A 26,414-nucleotide genomic window follows, 5' to 3' on the forward strand; every position below is an offset into this window, starting at 1 on the left:
GGGCAGTGATTCCTCATAATTTTTAGATTTACAGTGATGTAAAGAATGATGACTTCCTTCATGCCCAAACTAGGGGTTTCTGTCCTTATGGAAAGAGGTACACTAAGACACTGTGAAAAAAAAATTTCCCAATAATGAGAGCTATTCCAGAGAGAAAATGTCAGTATTTCCTTAGGGGCACCGATCCTACCAACTCACTCAATTACAGGCTGCTCCAGAACAAGAGCCTGTGCTGGCATAAAGCCAGCTTAATTTAAAACTCACTCACTCACTGCACCAACTTTTCAAATTAATGGTCTTCTAGACTTGCTCCATATCAATGTGTGAATTGATTTACTGAGTTAAAAGTGATATTAATATTTCGGATGTGAATGACTGAAAATAAAATACCATTCTGAAGCAGGGCTTTAAATTCATTACAGTACACCATTACAATACAATGCAGTCTATATCACAGCATAATCCCTACAAAATATATCTTAGAAGTCTAAGTCTTAAAAACAACAGTTTCGACCACTTTCATATAATTACAAAATACACTGAACTATCTACCATTAGTAGTGCTCTCTTTAATAGGACAGTTGAACCTAAATATGAATTTGACACTCGCAAGTGACTGTCTGAAATAACTTCAAATTCCGCAGCTGTTTTTTTTTTCAAGTCGATTAAGGATAATTGAATTTTAGGATCACGTGTCAGTTAACTACCTTTAAAGGAAGAGAGGAATTAAAATAGTCGGTTCCGTATGACAAAAATAGAAAGAAGCGTCAAGAGAGAGAAGTCTTTACTCTGACTTCTTAAGCAACAATAGAAAAAGCAGCAGACATACGAAGGTTAGAAGTGGATAAAAGTAGTAAAAACAGAAGATATATAAAGTAGCCACACAAGGAAAAGAAGTAGTAGAACCCTCTACTATCAATATCAAAAACAGAAAAAAAACTACAGCCAAAGAAAGAAAAGAATGGGTAAATAAAATAAAAAAAACTGAGCTCGTTAATGACAACATAAAACACACTAGCCATATAGAAAAGAAGTGTTGTACAGTGGGAAAAATTCAGACTTCTGCATCAATGACATGAACAGAAAACGAAATTCAAATCAAAAGGTATAAAAAATACAGATTAAGTTCATTTCAGGAACCACCTTTCTCAGGAAGGGTGGCATTTCTCAAAGTAAACAACGTTATTGTTGATCTCGATAGTGGCGACGCCAACGTTTAACCTCAGATCAATCAATCGACATAGAAAATGGAAGTCTTAGAATACGGGTATGTGTCTCACTATTTACAAGATTCAGAATCATGAAGTCCTTCTCATAGCTAAACATTATCACAGCTCAAATATGTTAGATAATAACATGAATTGTAGTTTATAATAATATAGTCTATGCGTAATTAATCTATTAAGAAATGCGCATTACCTAGAGAATAAAGCTTTTACCTAGCTACACAGAAAACACAGAAGAAGACGATTCTTTGTGAAAGTATCCGACTCCGCAGAAAATGAAAAAAAGGCTGATGAATTCTTTGCCGCAGACAAGACGTTCTCAGCTCTCTGATTTTCGCTGAAGCTCAGCATCTCAGTCTGTCAGTCCAAAGTGATTTTACAAATCGAAAAATACGCTATTAATCAACTAAAAATAAGATTCTTAAGGATGCATCAAACGATCAGAACCATAGTTGTGCTTAGGAACTCACTCATGCCAATTTCACAACATCATAGTAGTTACTGAAACATTTGACATAACGTTTCTGAGAATTCCCTGTGACACTTTTCGAATATAATATTCCTTGAAAGCAAGCCAGAGGAAATGATTTACAGATGTCGAATTTCATCATAAAATGACTGAAATAAAGATTACGGGACCAAACTGAAGCTGAAATCAAGAGAAGTAAATGAAAACGCCTTAACACAGATCTGACTTGGTACTCACCATCTTTTGACAAGATTTTTTTTAAGTACATAAAGAAAAGCCAGGCTGACTTATATTGCAATCAACTGCAAATCACCGTTTGCTTCATACTTGAAATAAAAATACATATAGGCTGTCCTTTCCAGAACTACTTGTGCTTCGAAAAATTGAAAATTACGCGTAAAAAGTAATGAAACTACAAAGCGGTTCCCCTCTTTTGCTATTTCCATCAACACTAATTTTAAGCCGAACTTCTTCACCGTCTTCCATCATAAGTTTACCTGTTACTTCACAAAAGGAGTCAGCGATTCCCACAACACTTCATGACATAACGTCCATAACTTAAAGCAGAACATCCTGGACAATTTCTGTCGCAGCAACCACTGACGCTAATTCTCTGGAGTCGTCGTGACATTCCTGTCTTGATTCCTATCTTTGTTCTTTCTCCTTCTCCTGTTCTTTCTTCTCTTGCCTTTCTTCCTTCTCCTCCTCTTCTTGTTGCCTCTGTTTCTCCTCCTCATCATGTCTCTCTTGCTGTCAGCCACTTGCATGGAGTCGGGGTAGAAGGAAAGGGAACTCTGGGTGATGTTGGGGAAGGGCGGCATCCGAGGCTCTGGGCTGGGCGTCGTTGTTGCCTGAATGGGGCCTTCCCACAGCTGTGGAGGGGTGTAGTAGAAGAGCGGTTGAGCAAAAGTCATAAACGGTTAAGCCAAATTAAAAAACCATTGAGCAAATTTTATAAACAGTTAGTCCAAATTCATATACAGCCACAGAATTCACCATTTTGTAGATCCTAATTGTCCTGGATATAAACATGCAAAAAAAGGGTACATCATAGGCTAAAAGAGTCAGTATTGTCCGTAAAATGCTATTATGATTTAATGAATTTTTACGCCATTATTAACAATGCATGAGGCAGCAAAGATTGCACAATGATAATTTTGTTCACAGGTACATATCTGCAAAGCTTAAATCATTTCATGGATCATTATTAAGAGGGTAATATGTCATACAGGTGGAGACAGGTGGCTCTGAGTAGTAAGAACTAAGCCATACTCTGAGACCTGTTCTTTGCTCTTGACAAAAATCTCCCGCACATTTCTTGCACAGGGAAAAGCCTGACGCCTTCTATACCCATATATAAGTATGAAAAGACCATCTTAAATGGATAATTAAAAAAAATATATCGTATGGACAAATACAAAGGGGGTAAGAGAAAAACTGGAGGACCTCTTTTGTGCTAATCATCTTTGTCAGTACAAAACAAATCAACGAAAAGCAATTTTCCAAGAACTAAGCAGCCTGAATATGAATATGGCAGTGGTCATTGTCTTTTCTTTTCTCCTACATATGACATTAAAAATTCTTTAAAATTAGACTGTTCAAATATAAAATTAATCATAAATTCAACTGAATTCAAACATTCTTCTTAAAGGCGTCACCTGCATGTAACCTAAGTTTGATGTTTGCTCATGTTCCACTTCTCAGGCCTGGTGGGTTGTTGTCATTATGGTTATCATTACCGTTATTATCATCGTTATTCAAAATGTACAGACACTCACACGGAACAAAAGCCTAAAAGATCATTCATTCGCAAAGTGAACGTCTGCGCAAAACTAAAATATTAAATACAAAAAAATTAAAATTAAAAACGCACAGATCAAAAGACCAGCGTCAACCCCTGAACATTTATCAAAATAGTAGCAATGCTGATGGTAAAAGTTATTATTATTATTATTATTATTATTATTATTATTATTATTATTATTATTATTATTATTATTATTATTATTATTATTGAGGCCTCCGGACCTGACTTCCGTAACCACCCAAGGTCCCTAGCTGGAAATCAATTGCATGCAATCTGTTTCTGTTATCAATATTAGTACTGTCATTACCATTATTATAATTACTATCTTTGCTACTACTTCAGCAACTGTGTGGATATTGCCAATTATCGTTTCTATCATTTTATCTCGTGTATCTAGATTGTGTATTTTGTATTGTCTCCACTTTGTATATCCTATGTATATGGCCCTGAGCCGAAATAAAGCTTATTATTATTATTATTATTATTATTATTATTATTATTTACCTTAATCTTCCTGACATATCTCCTTCGATAAGGTACAGCAACACTGCCATCCAGGTAGAGCAGTCGGCTATTGGCCGAGTCTTCCCACCCAAGGATTATGTAGTCTCTGAAAAAGAAGAATAATTTCACCGTCTAAGGAGGTCACCCAATGCACATTTCACTAGATTTTAGCCATTTTCGTTCATCCAATCTCGAGATAAACTGTTTACACACAAATAGACAAACGTGGAAAAAATTATCTCTTGAAAAGTTTCATCAAAATATTTAATTAGACAGACAAACATGTTTATGAAACCAGGGGAATTTTTCAGATTTTTAGACAAACACTAGAGCATATTATACATTTAATTATTTCTTTTAATGCTGCTGCCGTTACCATTACTCATAATAATTACTTCATGTGAACTGTTGCCAATAATGCCACGCACAATACGATAAGGCTTCGTCATACGGGAACGTTTTCTGACACTTTTAGTATTTTTCCTCCAGACTTTTGCACCGAGAAGTTAATATTTCTTTTCCCTGTTGGTGTAGAATTCGAATCACAAACCTTCATTAAAGGGATGTCACACAAGCAAAGACGCATGCAACTTCAATTTTACCATCGATATTAGCAACTCGCTGCAATAGTTTGGTGGCAAATATTCTTTTTTCAACTTACAGGGGATAGCTAAAGGTGTTATCCTACAATTCTCCACCCTAGCGGCATCTCACTATAGTCTGCTAACTACCAGGTACAGGATTCACTACTTATATAGCAAATGGAACATTAAGCTTTAACAGAATTTGCCTGTTCATGTATTTCTGTATCTTTACCAGAAACTCGAACTCTGACCCAGAGAATGTCCTGGGTTCGATCCCCACAAAAAGCCAGAACGCCTTGGGCACGTCCCGCAAACTCCCGTTACGCAGTGAACAAAGTACCTGGCAGTTAGTCAAATGCCAAGGGACGCAAGCGAGACGGAGATGTCCCCGTTTCAATCTCCTACTTACTCGTCAGGCGTGAGCGGAGGACACTCGCAGGATCTGTTCGTCCAGAGGTAGGTCTCCTTCCCGACGATGACGATGACCCTCCCAGCCCTCACGACCTCCGTCACGGTCATCGTGGTCAAGGTCAGACTGCCGAAGGTGTCGACGCTCTTCACCGTTCCTCGGATGACTGCAAGAGAGGCTCTAGTCAGGTAGGCCGAGGATAAAGGTCAGCGTGCACTCACTCACTCTCTCTCTCTCTCTCTCTCTCTCTCTCTCTCTCTCTCTCTCACATGTCTTAATACACATATACATATATATATATACATATATATATGCGTGTGTGTGAGTGTATAACTGAATCACGAAAATATGGAACATGATGAATATAGTATATAAATAAAAGATAAAATCCACGAAGGAAAGGGAAACACTGGGGTGCTGCGAGGCCTTTCGACTGTCTGTCGTCCTTTACTTAGCAGACTTTATATATATATATATATATATATATATATATATATATATATACATGTATGTATGTATGTATGTATCTATCTATCTATCTATATATATACACATCTATACGTATATGTATTTGTATAAACGAATATGTGAGTGTGTATTTATATATAAGTGTATTTAAACGTATGTTCAGATAATGGACTGATTCATAAGGTGTACAAAGCGATCTCAGGCAAGAATTCGTTGATAAAAGACCGCTTGGAAGGCAGAGTGATTTAGATGCATTGATGTAGGACGGAGAAACAGAGTGCTGTCGCTGACGGATGAAACGGTGTTCACTGGTGATAGTCTGAAAAACTGCAGAGACTGGTGAATTGGTTTGAAAGTGTTTATAGGATAAAGATAAAAGTACATGCTAGCTAGTGTAAGCTTATGCCAGCCAGTGGAAGCCAGGAAGATTGAGAAATGAACTTTCAATAGGGTTTTGGAAGAATGGGAATGGCTGATTTATTTGGGAGTTTGGAAGTAAATGTTAGGGAAGACAACACTGTGAGAGAAAAGGTGAATCACGCAATTGGTGATGGAAGGAAGGAAGCAAGGTCATTGCAAAAGCTTGAGAACAGATGAAAAGTTCATTGTTACTTGAAGAAAAGTGTAATTATTGTAACAAATACCTGTTAGAAGTGAAATGAAATTTTGAAAAGCGTGGGCTATGAGATCCTGAAATTCTATGCACCAGGGTCTCATAAAGCCACAATTATCTTATGAAACACCACTCCAGCATATTTTCGCCAGTGGTATATACCATAACTATGTGTATTGCAGACAATGCATATCAAACCATTTCTATAGCTCTTTGTTGGGTGAGTCGGTAGGGCTGCGGACTGTCACTCGATGAGCCGAATTCAATTCCCCGGCCGGCTGATGAAGAGTTAGAGGAATTTAGTTCTGGTGATAGAAATTCATTTCTCGCTATAATGTGGTTCGGATTCCACAATAAGCTGTAGGTCCCGTTGCTAAGAAACCAATTGGTTCTTAGCCACGTAAAATAAGTCTAATCCTTCGGGCCAGCCCTAGGAGAGCTGTTACTCAGCTCAGTGGTCTGGTAAAACTAAGGTCTACTTAACTTTTCAAACCATTTCTGCCAAATTCTAAATCTTTTACAAAATAATTTGTCAAGTGTCCCGACGGGAAAGTAGTTCACACTTCGTTTTCTGGCAAATAGTGACAAAAGCTATAAAAGTTACAAAAGAGGTTATCAGTTCAGATGATAAAGGTACGATTAATTTACAAGTGTTGCTGGTCACTATCACCAGTTTTATCTTTCATTGCAAGGGTAAATTCAGAACCTTAAACCAATCTAGTTATTTCTCTGCTTGGTAACCCTTTTTAAAAGAGAACATATACAACCCTATCACAAAATATACGCTTATAGACTTGCAACAGATCTTTGGATCCCGTTGTGAGAGGCAACAAGGTACAAATAAACAGAAAACAAACAGAGAAAATAAAATTATGAGGTCCATTTATTTTAAGGTTATCTTTCGTTTACATTTCTCCTTTTTTCAAAAAGTCTATTGCAAATGGCAATGGATTATAATGAGGTCTGAGGCTAAAATTAAGCAAGAAGCGTTACAGAAAATTGCTACAAACCTTAGTAGTCTATTGTGAGCGGCAGTGTGCCACAATTAAGTACGAAAGCCAAGAGAGGAGGTAAAAAAAATAACACACAGTAGAAAATGGCTTCAGGCTGCTAATCAGGTTGTGAATCACAACAAACCGCAAAAGGCTACAAGCAAACAAGTAATACAACGACCAAAACAAGAGACCAAAGACAAGTCACTCTTTCCTCATATACCTTTTTCTTTAAAAGCACGAAGATAAAGATTACACAACCTTCAGAGATATCTGAAGACATTCCTTAGCACTCAACATACATGTAAGAATGCAAGGTGGAAGAAATAAAAAAATAAAAGAAAGAAAAGAAGTAGAAGCTGATGAAAGGTTTATCAGGCAGTGAGGAAGTAGAATGAGATACAGATAACGGACAGACAGCTAATATTCTATCCAGACAACGCTATTAACGCTTCCTGATAGCCATTATCGGCTTCATCCGGGTACTCAACCCACTCAAGGTCCCGGGTGAACAGTGCGAATTCTTTTATTGTATTTCAAAGCCTGCTATTTCTCCTTTTCATAGGAATGGCTCTCTCTCTCTCTCTCTCTCTCTCTCTCTCTCTCTCTCTCTCTCTCTCTCTCTCTCTCTCTCTGTCGTGGCTAGGCTTTACTACCCCTTTTGTGATTTCATCACTTTTTTGCCTGTGATTTCAGTAATTTTTTGCATTGGCAACGTCGTAGATCGAGAAAAATGTGGTAACAAAGGAATTTAGGTTTCAGATATAGTTATCTTAGACCTATGTGGATTCTCCGTGATGATGGTCAGCTCAGCTTGTTTGCCGCATAATTATACAATTTATATATATATATATATATATATATATATATATATATATATATATATATATATATATATATATATATATATATGTATATATGTGTATACTGTATAAATACTGTATAAAAGTCACAAACGAAGGTGGGATCCAAGTACTTGATAGTACCAAGGGATTTACCTTGCAGGCTGCACACCTTTGCATAACAGATGTTTTTAATGAAATCCCAACATAACAGTGGCTCAGCTGATGGCAGCTAAGTGTTTTATAGTCTATGAGACTTGCTGGTAGCCACTTTGTTTTACTATGCACACACACACACACACACACATACACACACACACACACACACATATATATATATATATATATATATATATATATATATATATATATATATATATATATATATATATATATATATATATATATATATATATATATATATACATGAAACGTTTGTACGTGAAAAAGGAAAACGAAAAATTAATAGAAATATTTTAAACAAATGCCCAAAACGGGAATTTTCATGGATATTTCATAAATAAAAAAAACGATATAAATATCCTGCATAAAAACTCAGGTATCAGTCTCACAGCAATAATGCAAGGGCTAAAGTACGTTTAATTATAGTAAAATTCATTTGTACTTGGTTGCGAATCATATACGAGTGTAGCACGTTTTGTGTAATGTATCCAGTTATACGGTACACAAACACACACACATATATATACATATATATATGTGTGCGTTTGTGTATGTGGTGTATGTACAGTATATATGTATATATAGAATATTTCATTATATATCGTTATGACAAAATATCCAGGCGAATTAAAAGTTATTTCATCAAAGTGATGAAAAGAATTATGCGACAGGCTTATGCTACAAATTATGTCGTGAGCCCTAAAAGAAATTACGAGTTACGTTCAGGAAAATCTATTAATCATATGCTGTATTTTAAACCTCCATGAAAGACAAGTAAAAGAAGGGAGTAGGAAATAAAAATAATGCTTGCAAACTTACCGATTTCAAGGATACCCATAGACCGCATTCGGTCATGTTCCAAGAAGCAAGACACTGCTAAGACTTTAGAGTCCTTGGCAAATGACAACAACGCTCGAGTTCCGACATTTGAATATTCGGGCCTTCCACTGTAACGTCGTTCCGGGCGGTAGGCGGTTGACAGGAGTTTGTTAAGTCGCCCCTTTTTTTTCCACGGGAGTGGCGTATTCAATTCCTCCTTAATTCATAGTATCGTAATTGGTCCTGTTGTGAAGTTTTTACGAAAAAAAAAACCGTTTATCACGCGATTAGACAACAGTTGGCGCTTATTTCCTTCGATCGTTGCCACTTCGTTGGTAAAGTTCTAATAAACCCCGGGCTTCTGCAAGGTAACACTGGAACTTTATTGCTAATATTGTACATTTGTTCTTGGGCTTTCCGAGTCCTGCTGCGTGTCTAGTCTGGTACTAATATTTGGCAGTCACTATAACTATTTCTGGGCGTTTACGCATACCTGACGCGAGTAAAAGCCCAAAATTTACAAGATTTAGATAAAGTTACACACAGCTCTAAAGCGTTGTCTTTTCCAGGATGTTTTTGGTACGAGTTTGACTTCGAGGTCCTGTTCTACCGGTAAAGTTTCACGCATGATACAGCTGCTCTCTTTAGCAGCAGGTATGTATGGAGGTTTTTTTTCCGCCAAGGTTAGTTTTGTAATTTTTTGTCAAATTTTTTTGTCATAAATTTACTGTTTTTGTAACAAATTTAATGTTTGTGGTTAAACTTTTGTCATAGATTTACTTTTTAAATTTGTCATAAATTTACTTAAAATTTCTGTAACAAATTTATTTTTGTATATACTTGTATACTTGTATATACAACCTTATCCTCCACCCCGTAGGGGCGGTGCCCCTATAGGGGTGGGGGAGCCCCCATGTTCTGTATAGTAGGTCGTATGACCTACTATGCAGGTTCTTGGGTGGTTTTGTACTAATCAAAACTTTCTTTCAGGTGATAAGTTATTAATCTATTGCTTAGTTTTCTTGTAAGTTTAGATAGGTATTAGGTGTTTAAATGTGCCTGGCTATCTCCCAAGTTTGCAAAAGCTCCCTAAGGTTTGAGGAAATTAAGAATGCTTATGCCATCAAACTGCAATATTCAGTATTAAAACCAAATAAATTTATGTACAAGTCTGGCGTCTTAGTATATTTTGCTTTAGGACTTTAGCTTCCTGAAAATGGATTAAGTTTGTGGATAGGTTAAGTCAGATAAGTTTTGGCCAATATTCATAAAGGTTTTGCCCCAGTTTAAATTTTTAAGCATGAAGTTGGCGTTGGACTAAATAGGTTTTTCAGGGGAATCTTAATTGGTATTTCCTTCTCGCAACCGAAAATTTCTGGTTATATGGGTTATAGGAAGCTCCCTAAATGTACAGGTCATTTACGATGTTAAGGCTTGCTTACCCAATAGCTAATCTCTCGAAATTAATCAAAACCATGCAAAACTTTCCCCAGGCAGATTGGCCAGAGTAATGTTTGGAATTCTGCTGTTAGCAGATGGGGTTTTATGAAGTTTCAGTAACTTTTAGCTAGGAACTTTCAGCTCCTGTTAACAGACAGCACGAAAGCAATTTTTTTTTAATAGTTGCAAGTATGGACATTTTGTCATGGATATTTTTTGCATAGAATAATTGGAATATGTTTACTTTGAGTGGGGTGTAGTCAGGTTTTCAGGTATGTTGGTTAGTTTTGATACTATTGGGTTACTCATAGCATAAGCAGTGTATTTGTAATGCTATCCGCTAACATTGTTACTCCATGAGCACAGGCACCGAGTTTTACTGCGTACATAACAAGCACTGGGTTTTACTCTGCGTACGTAACAAGCAGTGGGTTGTACTCTGCGTACACAACTAGCAGTGGGTTGTACTCTGCGTACACAACCAGCAGTGGGTTGTACTCTGCGTACACAACCAGCAGTGGGTTGTACTCTGCGTACACAACCAGCAGTGGGTTGTACTCTGCGTACACAACCAGCAGTGGGTTGTACTCTGCGTACACAACCAGCAGTGGGTTGTACTCTGCGTACACAACCAGCAGTGGGTTGTACTCTGCGTACACAACCAGCAGTGGGTTGTACTCTGCGTACACAACCAGCAGTGGGTTGGGTTGTACTCTGCGTACACAACCAGCAGTGGGTTGTACTCTGCGTACACAACCAGCAGTGGGTTGTACTCTGCGTACACAACCAGCAGTGGGTTGTACTGGCAGTTGTACTCTGCGTACACAACCAGCACTGGGTTGTACTCTGCGTACACAACCAGCACTGGGTTGTACTCTGCGTACACAACCAGCACTGGGTTGTACTCTGCGTACACAACCAGCACTGGGTTGTACTCTGCGTACACAACCAGCACTGGGTTGTACTCTGCGTACACAACCAGCACTGGGTTTTTTACTCATGAACACAGGTAATAAGTTTGATACTCATGCTCAAGCAATGAGTTTGCAATGTTACTCATGAACACTGGCAATAGTTTTGTGATGTTACCCACGAATACTGACAATAGCTTTGTGATGTCATCCATGAACGTGGGCAATGAATTATATTCCATGATCCCTGTCAAATGCGTGTTAGGTTATCCGTGAACACTTGAGTAAATGGTACTATAGGCACAATTATGATGCTGTCCATGATCAGAAGGATTGTTCATGAACACAGGCAGAGAGTTTGGGACGTTATCCATAACCAAGGCCTGAGTTTCCAATGGTATCCACCAACAAGGCTTTGAATATGTGAAGTACGCATTAATATAATGATCCGTATTTGCTATATAGCACCTGAGATGTTTTAAAATGACATCAGGCAGTTAGTGCATGTACCAATACACCTTTTTAAATGCAGTTTACTAAGGTAGCTGTTGAGTCTTTTTGACAATTAGTCGCAAAACTGATCTATGATGTAATAATTTCCTCCCTAACAAGAGCTCACATTACACAAATTCGTTGCTTTATTTTTGAAGTTCAGCAGTTTCTTTAACTTTTACCTGAATTCTTGTTCATAGTATGTGGGTTATCTTAATTTTGATTCTGGCGATTTTCAGAGTAGTGCGTTTTCTATTTATATATAAATTTTGAGTGGTTTCTACGTATAGAGAAAATTAACCTTAAATGGCGTCAGAAGCAGAGTAGCACTGTAAAGTATAAATGAATGTTAAACAGTCTTAAAGCATAATTATGGTAAAAAATGTAAAGCATAATTATGGTAAAAAATGTACGAGATAATCTTACTCCAGATGGTTAAAAGTTTTCAGTGGGTAATGGCCTTATTTTGGGCTTTGATTGGAGAAACGTAATTGGTGGTTTTCATAAGCTAATCATCCTTAGTTATCGTACCTATTTCAAGAAATATTAGAGTTAACGTTTTCTTTACGGAGTTGTAATTACCCTAAGAACATTTTCTGCTGCAGTTGTTTTTCTGTTACAGGTTACAAACTTGCTGGAGGAACCAGAATTCAAGAGAGTGCAGACACGGGCGGGTTTGCGAGCCTTTGTTAGGCTGATCTTTCTAGGGATCAAAGAGTCGACAAGATAGATGTAGGCGTCTAGTCATTTAAATTCTAAATTTTCCATGCTGCGCTTGTCATTAAAATCCTGATAGGTTTGGAAGTTAGGTTCCTCGGATATTCTGCACACGTAAACCTACAATTTGCCTGTGTATTGTAATAGTTTTTTTTTTTATTAATAAATATTGAGTCTTTAATTTTCAGTTCTTGACTACTTCCTCGGTATTGTTATAACAGAAAACAAAGTATGTAGGATCTGGTTTATCATCCATATAATTACAGATGTTGAAAGTAAAAATTACTTAATTTAGAAACATAACATATTGTTTAACAGTATTTACGTGTGAGTGAATACACACGTGAAAAGCCTATATAAAATTTTAAACGTTAGCAAATTAATGTAAGACACCCTCATGGAGTTGCTGAAAATTCCATTTGTTCAACACTTAGAGTGGGAATGTGGTTTGGGTATTGGTTGTGAGAACTAGAATGCCCTCAGCTGATTTGTAGGACAACGAGCTGAAATCTGACTCCATACTAATAAATGTACAATACCAAGAGGCCCGTTAAATGTATTGGGAGCAAAAAAATTTTTAATTACGCAGTTTTACAACTCCAGAATATTATTTCTAAATAAATGTTTCATAGAGCTAGTACAAAAACTATTTCCATTCATTAGCATGAAGATTTGATATTTGATGGTCAGCTACACTTCCATGGAGAAAGGTCTTAAGCTACATAGCTAAATATAGGATTTAACGCAGGTGAAAATAAGTTTATTGTAAATTAATTCTAAAATACTGAAGTTAAATTCTTGTTCAATTGAACAGCGTTTTTAAAAGTATGGAGGGGGGAGCGGAGGTCGTTTGGCAAACAGATCTGGTTGACCACATAAAGCTTTGAGATGCGAAGTTTATCAAAAACATTTAATTTTAACGATTTCCGTTTAATAGGTCACTTCGATTCTGAATAACCTCATAGATCCCAGCGTTTTGCTTTTTGCATAAACTTCGTATTCCATTCAATTTAATACGTCGCCAGTACAGGGTAATAACCATTTATTTCTCAATTATCCATGAAACTCCCGTAGGGTGCACCTCCTGCACTTTCTGACCGGTTTGGTTCCATGTGTTTGAAAAACAAACCTCTCTAATTCTGGGCGACTTCAATGACAACCTTCTCTCCCCAAATAATAGAATGGGAAACATTATTAAAATCCTCCACTTGAGCCAGTTGGCAACAAAGCCAACTGGTATTAAAACTACCTCCTCAACTCTTGGATCTTATTATTACCTATAGACCTAATTTCGTTACACATTCCGATGCCTTTCCTTGTTCAGTTGGGATCACTTTCACCATAGGGGGCTAGTGCCGTCAGTGCACCTCATGAGGTGCACTATAGGCATTAAAGTTCTTTGCAGTGTGCCACCGGCCCATAGCTGCAACCCCTTTCGTTCCTTTTACAATACTTCCTTTTATATATCTTTCTTCCATCTTACTTTCCACCCACTCCTAACAATTGATTCACAGTACAACTGCGAGGTTTTCCTCCTGTTACACCTTTCAAACCTTTTACTGTCAATTTCCATTTCAGCGCTGAATGACCTCATAGGTCCCAGTGCTTGGCTTAAATTCTATATATATTCAATTCAATTTAGTTAGGATCATGAACTTTTAACAACAAATATTATCAGAAAAGAAAAGCGCCCTCCAACTGTTATAGACATTTCGCTGTCTCGAGAATTATCCCCAGAATTACATCTGTAAACTCCTTCTAAATGACTGCTGTTCCTTAAATACAATTTTATTTACTGATGACGTACACTATCAGGTTCATACTTTAACATTAATTTTATGAATTATTTGGACGTCTGTGCTAATTTCATTACGAAAGTAATGAGAAGCCCTCCTGCCCCTTGGATCGACACCAAAATTAAAGATGCAGAGAGACTGAGAGAAGATACTATGGAATTTAAATTAAATAGACAAGACCCAAATGTTGAAAATAATTACAAAAAGGAGAAGAAAAACGTCGAGACGATGTTGTCTAATAAGGAGAAAAACTGTTACAAGGAAGGTTCTCTTAAATATCAGGGTAACATGAGGGGAACATGGAATGTCTTCAATAAATTGATACCTCTAAATAAAATGTCTCCTGGGTTACTTGACAAAGTAGACATCGGTGCTCAGGAGAGGGAGGGTGATGTTAATATTTTGCTAATATAGGAAAGAATAGGTACTCCAGATCGCAGGAAAATATCTGCAATATCAATCAACACCATTATGATCAGCTCTCCACATTATTTACATTAAATAAATTCAGACCTCGGCCAGTTGATGTCGATACTCGGATTCTTGTCAAAATATATGAGACCTAAAAATTCTTGTGGATCTGACGGAATTCCGTTTCGATTTTTAATTGACTCTCTGCCAGTTAATATTTTCTGCGTTCTTGTTCAATTGTTACGCAGTTCCCGTTTACAAACGTGGAGACTGAAAACGTTGGAAACCATAGACCCAGTTTACCTGTTGCCTGTCATCTCTAAAATACTAGAGAAAATAATTGCCATACTGGCTTTCCTTGACTCAAACCACTTACTAGCTGACGCATGGTTTTAGACCTAATCTTTCAACGGAAACTGCGCTATTTAAGATTACAGATAAAACAAATGAAAACAGAAAATAAAATAACACTCCTGTTATTATTGGATCTATCCAAAGCGTTTGATAGTGTTCATCACCAAAACTCCGATAGGAAAAAGATAGTCAGTGTCAACTTTTGGTTTGAAAATTATGTGAGCAATCGCATCCAATCTGTTCGTACTATAAAGGCCAATAGATTTGCTAAGCGAGCTTCGTCGGGAGGTTGAGAAAAAGGAATGAAAGAGGTTATAGCTCAGAGCCGAAGGGACGCTGCAGAGAACCTTAAGTAATGCTTACAGTGCACCTACGGGAGAGTTGAGGAACTGCTTAAGCTGAGGTATAGCAAACTCAATATAGAATTGCTGAGGCCGAGGGAGGAGGGTAGACCAGAAGTTAGGGCTAGGAAGTGAGGCGCAAAAACAAATTGCTTAGGCCGAGGAATAACATCAACAAGTATAAACCCTTCGGCCCCCAGCTGCAACCCTGTCATTCCTTTCACTGTACCTCCGTTCATGTTCTCTTTCTTCCATCTTACTTCCCACCCTCTCCTAACGTTTGTGTCACAATGCAACTGCCAGGTTTTCCAGCTGTTTCACCTTTCAAACCTTCTTACTGACTGTAAATTTCTCTTTCAGCGCTGAATAACCTTATAGGTCCCAGGGCTTGACCTTTGGTCTAAATTCTGTTATCTTATCTATGGGATTTTGAATTGTTGTCTTGTTGGGCAGTAACAAATGAGCGGTAGCCAGCCCGAAACACGATATAAAAAAAAAAAATGCCGCGTGCATAAAATTTTAGCCGGTGTAAAAATTTTTATAAAAAATATGTATTGGGAAGCCTTATGAATAAATACTATATATATAAATGTATGTGTATGTATGTACGTATTTACGGATTAACATACATACACGACATGTATGTACAAGAGAATATATATACGTATATATATATATATATATATATATATATATATATATATATATATATATATATATATATATATATATATATACTAGCGGATCTGGGGGCACCTGGAGGTCAGGGACAGGACGTAGGGCTTTACTCCGCAACCTGATAAATTATGATGGAAGCGAAAAGTAGAAGCAGGAGTCTTTTTTCAATCAGATATGATAGGCCCCTCACCCACCCACCTGCTGCCACATCCCCTGAACGCCAAAAATCGATATCTGGACCTCCGGAACGGTTGAACGGATTTCGATGAAATTTTACACGATTAGAGACCTTAGTGAGAAGACTGTAAAGCCACAGTTTCATCCCGGTCGGTTGAATATTTCCAGAGTTATAAAGGGCCATAGTCGGGGTTTTTATGTACTACGGGTGGCTGGGCTTGACTAATCGCCAACTACCGTGGCGGTTGACATCATAATCTGTCAGCAAAAGCAGTTCCCTCTTACCGTAATGAAATTTTCGAGCTTTGTAGAGCTTTTCCCTCAACTTCTTTGGCTTTCCGCATTCGCAGGGAGCTGAAAGAACAAGATCAATGAGTTACAAGACGCATATGAAGAATGCATGGCTCTATAATGACAAAATACAACATTTTGATGCGATACATTTGCATGGAACTTGAAGTGTCATGACAGCTGAATCAGCCAACCGTCATCAGTCGACTTCTGAGCGTCCACGGGTTGTGTACACATGTTGCTGAAACATATGCATTGAAAATCTTAACAAATACATGTTTTCATTAGTTTCTACAGCTTTTTAGTGGGACATTTTTTTTTACATTTCAATTCCCGTGGTCTGATGACTATTGTAACTGTGAATCAGTTAAGTAATCTAGTGTCTAATAAGCAACTGGACAAAAATATCAGTGACGTAAAATGTTTTTAACACAGATTCGATGAGGTAAGAAAACCTTCCCTAGATAACTGGAGTATTTTTCCTTGACTTTTGGAACCACAGAATAAAATAACTGCATTTATCCTTCCCTGTCGAAATCAGTATATTCCATCCCTATTTTCAAAATACCAAATTTTCTTTATCTGTTAATGTCTGAACATATCTGAGTAAGTCTTTCACCTTAGGATTTATGAATGTCCATATTATAATCTAAAACTAAATGTCAGAGTTTCTTAGACACCTTGTAATGTAGACAAAGTCCCTTATTAACTCATCTACCTATTTTTCTCTGAATATGGGTTTCTTATATAGTTCTGAAGAAAAAAAAAAAAAAATTATTTTTTTAATTCCTCCCATAAAAACTTCGGTTAATAAAGAAAATCTCGTTTCGATTGGGAGGTTGAGTTCAGAGGGCTACATCAGGCCTTTTATTCACTTTAGCACCTTGTCTTCACTAACGGGACCTTACTGGCATAAGGCCCACTTAACTTACTAATCACGACAGCAACTGATAACATAATCTTACCTTCAACTGCCTCTTGCCTGGGCGCGGCATCTGTTGGTGAGAAATAATAATAATAATAATAATGATAATAATAATAATAATAATAATAATAATAATAATAATAATAATAATGTGTAAAAAACCCACAATTATAATTTATTATTTTAAATCTACTAAGGAAAGTGTGTCGAAAGTCTGATTATTTTACATAATAATAAATCTACTATATAAATTGTGGATTTTTATTACACATTGTTTTTCAATAATAATCTCATAATAATAATAATAATAATAATAATAATAATAATAATAATAATAATAATAATAACTTCACATTGAAGATTATCAATGAGAAATGATAAAGAATAGAGGAAAAGTAACATGGTAATAATATAACATTAGCGCGACTGATCATAGAAATTCATAATTTTAGAATCCTTAAAAACTTACATTATTCAGTCTTTTTTAGAATCCCTTCCTAGCCCAGGCCTGGAAAGAAAAACCTTAACATTATTTAACGTCTCTTAGAGTCAGGAAAAACAGAAGAAAGGAGAGATTTCCAAACCTTAGTCAAAAGGTTCTGATACCCACCAGGAGAGACGCCTCCCAGAATCAGGAAAAACAGAAGAAAGGAGAGATTTCGAAAACTTAGCAAAAAAGTTCTGATACCCACCAGGAGAGACGCCTCTCAGAGTCAGGAAAAACAGAAGAAAGGAGAGATTTCCAAAAGTTAGCAAAAAGGTTCTGATGCCCACCAGGAGATACACCTCTCAGAGTCAGGAAAAACAGAAGAAAGGAGAGATTTCCAAAACTTAGCAAAAAGGTTCTGATACCCACCAGGATATACGCTTCTTAGAGTCAGGAAAAACAGAAGAAAGGAGAGATTTCCAAAACTTTGCAAAAAAGTTCTGATACCCACCAGGAAAGACGCCTCTCAGAGTCAGGAAAAACAGAAGAAAGGAGAGATTTCCAAAACTTAGCAAAAGTTCTGATGCCCAAGGATATATGCTTCTCAGAGTCAGGAAAGCAGAAAGGAGAGATTTCAAAATTTCTGATACCCATCAGGAGATACACCCCTCAGAGTCAAAAAACAGAAGAAAGGAGAGATTTCAAATTAGCAAAAAGGTTCTGATGCCCAAGAGATACACCCCTCAGAGTCAGGGAAAACAGAAGAAAGGAGAGATTTCCAAAACAGCAAAAAAGTTCTGATACCCACCAGGAGAGACTCCTCTCAGAGTCAGGAAAAACAGAAGAGAGGAGAGATTTCCAAAATTTAGCAAAAAGGTTCTGATGCCCACCAGGATATACGCTTCTCAGAGTCAGGGAAAACAGAAGAAAGGAGAGATTTCCAAAACTTAGCAAAAAATTCTGATACCCAAGGAAAGACGCCTCTCAGAGTCAGGAAAAACAAAGAAAGGAGAGATTTCTTAGCAAAAGGTTCTGATGCCCACCAGGATATATGCTTCTCAGAGTCAGGGAAAGCAGAAGAAAGGAGAGATTTCCAAAACTTAGCAAAAAGGTTCTGATACCCACCAGGATATAGGCCTACGCTTCTCAGAGTCAGGAAAAACAGAAGAAAGGAGAGATTTCCAAAACTTAGCAAAAAGGCTCTGATACCCACCAGGAGAGACGCCTCTCAGAGTCAGGAAAAACAGAAGAAAGGAGAGATTTCCAAAACTTAGCAAAAAGGCTCTGATACCCACCAGGAGAGACGCCTCTCAGAATCAGGAAAAACAGAAGAAAGGAGAGATTTCCAAAAATTAGCAAAAAGGTTCTGATACCCACCAGGAGATACGCCCCTCAGAGTCAAAAAAAAAACAGAAGAAAGGAGAGATTTCAAAAACTTAGAAAAAGGCTTGATACCCACCAACCCTCTCAGCAAAAACAGAAGAAAGGAGATTTTCAAACCTTAGCAAACTGATACCAGGGAGAGATTATGGCCTCCGGCGTGATGCAGACGCCCCGGTCGTAGAGAGGCAGGGAGGTGCACTCGAGGTTGGAGGGCCAGGGGATGTTGAAGCGAGCCAGCAGGGGCTCGCAGCCCTTCCTGGCGGCTTCGCAGACGCTCCTGCAGGGGGGGATGGCCTCGCTCAGGAACTCCACGGTGCAGATGGGGGCGTACATCGAGCACAGGAAGAACTCCAGCTGGTCGGAGCATTTCGTCCAGCGCAGAAGCTGCGAATGGCGAAGGAACGTAATTCAGTTGAGTTGTTTAATAAAAATCAAATATGGCTGCTTAGTGATACCAAGTCGTTTATTACTAGACGCTACCAATTATTCTATTTCAGGGTTACCTACTATATAATACTACTTATTTTTTATTTTATGGACATTCCACTGTTTTGTTTTATTTGTTTTATTTTTCATCATCGAGAAAATCTAATAAGTCTACAGTATGCTTCCATTTTCATATGAGACTAGTTTATATCACATTTATTTCTGGGAAAGAATAGATTATCACCCTTATTTCATTAATTAATTATTTCATATTTTATATTCACTATAAGAAAAACAGATCATCAGCGATATTCCATTTTTTTACCATATATAGCTTTTTCTATTGACATTTATTATTTATGTCATCATTTATTTCATTCTACCGTTATTTGTTATTTACGGTAATATCGTTATTATTTATCCTTTTACTGCATTTATTATTATCATATTCTTATTTACTATTATACATATCGAGGAAGATTCAAAATGCAATATCTAGACAAAATATTCTGCTGAATGGAATTCAGTATATGAAATATGTGTAAAAGGTGTAAGAAATGAAGATAATTAAACGAATTAAGTAAGAGATAAGAATGCAACTAAATAATCAGAAATGAACATTTTAAAAAACTAGACGTCGGTGCACGACACTTTCCAGTCTTACAGTCTAAAGTGAAACAGTTAAGACTGTTACAGAAAGACGAAACAAGTACAGCAGAATTTTTAGCACTAACCTCGAACTGATCAACTGCAAGCTGGGCATTCTCTTGAGTGGAATGATGAAGAAGATTGGGCAGCCTCGTCAGATTGTAGGGCATGTTGCGGCACATGGGTATCTTGATCTCCTCGCACTGCGACCCAAACTGGCACTCCACTACCTTCACCAGTCCCAGAAGAAGCAGCATCAGAGCCGCCCTTCCGAACAACCGGGTATTCAGCCTCCGCATATGTATATGTCTAGTTTCTCCATTGGCCTCCAGAGGGTTGGCGCTTCTCTCCATCTCCGATAGCTCTCGCCAACTACCGAAAAGGGTGAATAAATCGCTTCTTTTCAAAGGTTCTGGGTTTAGACGTTGATATTTTCTCGTCTTTGAATGGTTTTACCTTAACAAGAAAGACGTCATACAGTCCACTGAACTTATTATTTGTTTGAAGAGGACTCTGGCTGACGGATAATTTGTCAACCACCAGTCAAGACTCTGAGACGTAGCTGAACCAGAACTCAAAATGAAATAGCTGAATATAGGAAGGTTGGACTCACTAAATTATCGTGAAAGTCGGAGGCAACACAGAGAAGGAAAAAGTTGGACATCCACTAAAAAAAAAAAAAGAAGAAGGTTTTAGCCAAAGAAAAGCAAAGATGCAGAACAGACGGCAGTTCCTGTAGGAAGAGACTGACTGACTGACTGACTTAACTTCACCTGGCCCGCAATAAATAGAGGAAAAAACTAATCAACGAGAAAAGAAAGAAGAAGCAGAAAGCTCGAAATTCCTTATCAAAACATGATCCCTGACGAGGCCAGCAAGAAGGGAGAGGACCTTTCGCAGCTCGTCTGCTACGGAGGAGGAGGAGGAGGAGTTGGAGTAGCAAGAGGGTGAGGCGGAGCTTGTCACAGCGCTTGATGTGACACGGACATGTCACCAAGGTAACCGTGATCCATCGTGGGGATGTGTGGATTCAGGTAGTCGCTGCGGTGTGGAAGTGGTTGGCGTCGGGTTTCTGCTAGGCGCCTCTGCAAGGAAAGACGGGCTCGGGTTACTCTCTCCCGAGAATATTTCAGGAAACATCTCTAATGAAAGGGGCTTTGGAATGGAGTTGTTGAGGTGGGGACGGGGGTGGTTAGAGAGAGCTGAAGGGGAGGGGGTGGAATATGGGAGTGAAAGGTGGAGGGAGTATCGGGACAAGAATAAATAGCATATACTGTTGACATCTGAATTTGATATATGAAATTATTTCAGTCATATCCCTTAATGAAAGAGCAGCTAAGGAATGAAGTGGGAGTTAGTGGAGTGGAAGGGAGGGTAGATGGAGTAGCAGGAAGGGCGATTTAAGGGGAAACTGTAAGCACACCAAAAATACATTACATATGTTTGGTGATAAATAATTTTGATGGATAGATAACATAATATCATACATAATGGATAAAACCAGACAGTACTTGAGAAATAAAAGGAAAAAAGATTATTTTCATTAACCTAAATGGACTTTTACTCCTAAATGCACTGGCTGCCATTATTATTGCCATAGCTTCTATACTGACTTTGCCACTGTCATTACTATTCAGTAATGTCAGCTAAATGGATCGCCACCATTAATCATATTTATGTCTCTACCACAACTCTTAATATTGTTGTTTTGCAGGTGTTACTATTGTTTTTTTTGGAAACTGTACATATATATATATATATATATATATATATATATATATATATATATATATATATATATATATATATATATATATATATATATATATATAGATAGATATATATATAGATATAGATGTCTGTGTGTACGTATGCATGTATGTATAGAATACCATTATATTGTACATACAATATACTGTATATATATATATATATATATATATATATATATATATATATATATATATATATATATGAATGTATATATTATATAGAATAGATATAGATATAGATATATATATATATATATATATATATATATATATATATATATATATAATGTATATATATACGTCTATAACTTCACACACTAAAAATGAACCGCACTTCAGAAGTGTCAGGACCTACACAAGCATTTTTATCAACACCACTCGGAGACCTTTCATGTCGAGAGAGAGAGAGAGAGAGAGAGAGAGAGAGAAGCTCGCATCCAGCGATGTCATATTTTCAGGTCAAGTGCGAGCAAAAAGAGGGGGCGGGGGTGGGAGGGGGGACAGACTTGCCTTCAAATACCCTCTCTTATCTCGCTCCTCTGACGGGGATCTTCGCACCTCCGCCGCTTTCATCTTTGAACTCGACTTCCGTGAAGTTCAAACGAATTTTTTTTTTTTTTGTCTGTGTGTGTAATGAACTTATTTTTGTCCTTTATACTTATTATTGTCATTATTATTATTTTTTTACTCTTATTATTATTATTATTATTATTATTATTATTATTATTATTATTATATTATTATTATTATCGTACATTTTTTTATTTTGTTTTGCTTTGTTGTGTACAATGAACTTATTTTTACTCTTCGTTATTATTATTATTATTATTATTATTATTATTATTATTATTATTATTATTATTATTATTATTGTAATAAATTTTTCTAAGGTTTTCGTTGGTTTTGCTACGTTGTGTACAATGAACTTATTTTTCCCCTTTATTATTATTATTATTATTATTATTATTATTATTATTATTATTATTATTACTTTCTCTGTACTGTGAACCATTGCGAAAAATCATGAATTTCAATTTTTATTACTAATGATATTCTCTCTTATCTGTTATTCCACATAGGGGGTTAGTGTCGTCAGTGCACCTCATGCAGTGCACTGTAGGTGTTACTTAAGGTTCTTTGCAGCGTCCCTTCGGCCCCTAGCTGCAACCCTTTTCATTCCTTTTACTGTACCTCCTTTCATATTCCCTTTATTCCATCTTACTTTCCACCCTTTCCTAACAATTTAGAGGTTTTCCTCCTGTTACGCCTTTCAAACCTTTTACTGTCAGTTTCCGTTTCAGCGCTGAATGACCTCATAGGTCCCAGTGCTTTGGCCTCTGGCCTAAATTCTGTATTCAATTCAATTCAGCTCATATCTGTTATTATTCCCGTTGTTGTTTACGATCACTGATGGAGAAAAGGAAGATCAGAACGACACAGAAAATTCTGTAGCCTCATCAATGTGAAGTTAGCAATCGCTTCAGCGGAAAGCTCGCGGGCAAACTGGCACTGAGTCTAGTGTTTGCTTTTCTACAGGTAGTGTGAAGAGTCTCGGTCACTTAAATAATGATTTTCGCACCAGAATGCTACTGATTACTCTACTTCCGGTGGTTACTCACTGCTTGTAACCGTGGAAAGATCGGCGGGTTAATAATAATAATAATAATAATAATAATAATAATAATAATAATAATAATAATAATAATAATAATAATAATAATAATAAATATAGATTCCACAAATTTGAAAATTCTTGTCTTCTGTCAAAGGGTCACAATAATAATAATAATAATAACAATAATAAAATAATAATAATAATAATAATAATAATAATAATAAATTCCATAATTCTTGTCTTCTGAAAAGGTAATAATAATAATAATAATAAGTAATAATAATAATAATAATAATAATAATACAATAAAACAGTGTATAAAATACAATCAATACAACAAAATATATTAGTAAGATGAATAACACTGAATAACATCCACAATTCACAACGAAATGAAAAGGAGAGAGAGAGAGAGAGAGAGAGAGAGAGAGAGAGAGAGAGGCCAGGGAGGTGTTAACAAGGTAACCCAACACCACTGGCTCCCTGGGACAGACATGTGTTTTTCACACCTCTGAAACCTTAGGCCTAATCACACGGGACACCTGAGCCACTTGTGTCATAACACAAGGCAGTTCTACCCTTCTCTCTCTCTCTCTCTCTCTCTCTCTCTCTCTCTCTCTCTCTCTCTCTCTCTCTCTCTCTCTCTCTACACGACCCTTCCCCTGTTTTAGACCCTTCTCCGGATCGTTATTTTTATTTATTTTGTTTTTAACCATGACTACTGAAACAAGGGGAATTATGGCCAACCTTCTGTTTGCTTATTTTTCTTGCTGCAAAATTTTGATGTAGGGATGGGAATTACGATAGTCACCATTTATTATTATTATCATCTATTACAGAAACCAATTATTATTATTATTATTATTATTATTATTATTATTATTATTATTATTATTATCAACAAAGTTTGGATATAGCCGTACATTATTACTTTTTACCTGCGCTATATGAATATATTTTGTGCACTATCGTATCTACCTTTTCAGTCTCTGATCATTATTATTATTATTATTATTATTATTATTATTATTATTATTATTATTATTATTATTATTATTACTGAGGGAGACAAAAAAGACCATTCTTCTCAGAAAGTGATTGATCTTTGTATATGATTTTTACCATTGCTGTAAAAAAAAAACCTAAATATGCAATCTACGGGAATTTCATGTCTAGCTTGGCATACAAAGATACCTGAGACGTGAATGACGTGTATTCCTGAATGTATATAAATCATACATACTAGAGCAAATATAAAAAAATGTATTGTCTGTATATATCTGCATAAACGTATAATTTATCATGCATATTACGACATATAACCTACTAACAATAACATTAGTCCTGAGTGTTGTAGATTAATGAATGAACATATAATTTACATGCATAAAAAAGCAAAATTATTGGGAATGGGTGCATAGAGAGTAAAGTAGAACTAATGGGAGTAAATGCAAAGAAACTACATAATACAAGTGCCCAGAAATATATGGTAAATATATGGTTTCAACGTTTAAATAGTGTTTTATGGGCCTTCTTATTTTCATGTATATATATATATATATATATATATATATATATATATATATATATATATATATATATATATATATATATATATATATATATATATATATATATACATATATATATATATATATATATATATATATATATATATATATTTATAAATGTACATATATATATGTATATATATATATATATATATACAGTATATATAAATGCAATATATATATATATATGCATTTATATATATATACATATATATATATATAAATATATATATATATATATATATATATATATATATATAAATGCATATATATATATATATATATATATATATATATATATATATATATATAAATGCATATATATATATATATATATATATATATATATATATATATATATATATATATACACGCATTAACGACTTTTAAAACACAATAGCTTTGTTTTAGTTTACGGCTATAAAGATACACAGATTGCAAATATATCACAGTAATGAATACATTAGGGAGAGGAGGAAAAAGTTCAGACTGCCACACTAATATCTATATAACTGTTATAACCATAATGACAGATGTGGTATAGACACTAAATAGAATTACTGGTGGTGCTGATAACTAACATTACTGAGTGCTTATCACAAGGTAAATGGCAATAAAGAAAAAGATACCCCAATTGTGCCCAGAGAAATTGATTCTCCGTAGGGGGGATAGCGCCATCAGTGCACCTCATGCGGTGCACTGTACGGATTGCTTAAGGTTCTTTGAAGCGTCCCTTCGGTCCCTAGCTGCAACCCCTTGCACTCCTTTTACTGTACCTCCGTTCATATTTTCTTGCTGCCATCTTACTTTCCACCCTCTCCTAACAATTGTTTCATGGTGCAACTGCGAAGTTTTCCTCCTGTTGCGCCTTGAAAACCTACTTTACTCTCAATTTCCCCCTACAGCGTTGAATGACCTCATAGTTCCCAGCGCTTGGCATTTGGCCTAAATCTTATATTCCTGCCCTGTCAAATATTCTTATGCAGAAATGCGTCAGCATGACTTTCACTTAACAGATGTACCGTATATTCAGTTAGCCAGCAAGTGGGTGGTGGATTATTTTGTTAAGTCCGTTGATCTAGAAATAATTAACTGATAAATAACAGCCTTCTGTACTTCCTCC

General features: G+C 36.2%; 1 protein-coding gene across 1 annotated transcript in view; it reads right to left on the reverse strand.

The window, feature by feature from the left end:
• Positions 1 to 395: 395 nt before the first annotated feature.
• The window catches only part of LOC136852204 (secreted frizzled-related protein 3-like), a 34,393-nt gene continuing 8,374 nt past the window's right edge, over positions 396 to 26,414 (reverse strand). The window contains exons 2-9 of the mRNA XM_067126649.1: positions 20,420 to 21,418; positions 19,377 to 19,643; positions 18,142 to 18,235; positions 17,490 to 17,519; positions 16,519 to 16,587; positions 5,000 to 5,165; positions 4,007 to 4,112; positions 396 to 2,567 (exon numbers count right to left, since the gene is read on the reverse strand). Of these exons, the coding sequence (XP_066982750.1) occupies positions 2,301 to 2,567; positions 4,007 to 4,112; positions 5,000 to 5,165; positions 16,519 to 16,587; positions 17,490 to 17,519; positions 18,142 to 18,235; positions 19,377 to 19,643; positions 20,420 to 20,686 (1,266 nt within the window). The 5' untranslated portion in view covers positions 20,687 to 21,418 and the 3' untranslated portion in view covers positions 396 to 2,300. The remainder of the gene's footprint in view (positions 2,568 to 4,006; positions 4,113 to 4,999; positions 5,166 to 16,518; positions 16,588 to 17,489; positions 17,520 to 18,141; positions 18,236 to 19,376; positions 19,644 to 20,419; positions 21,419 to 26,414) is intronic.

Source organism: Macrobrachium rosenbergii, chromosome 25, assembly GCF_040412425.1.
Source record: "Macrobrachium rosenbergii isolate ZJJX-2024 chromosome 25, ASM4041242v1, whole genome shotgun sequence".
In the NCBI taxonomy this organism is placed as follows: domain Eukaryota; kingdom Metazoa; phylum Arthropoda; class Malacostraca; order Decapoda; family Palaemonidae; genus Macrobrachium; species Macrobrachium rosenbergii.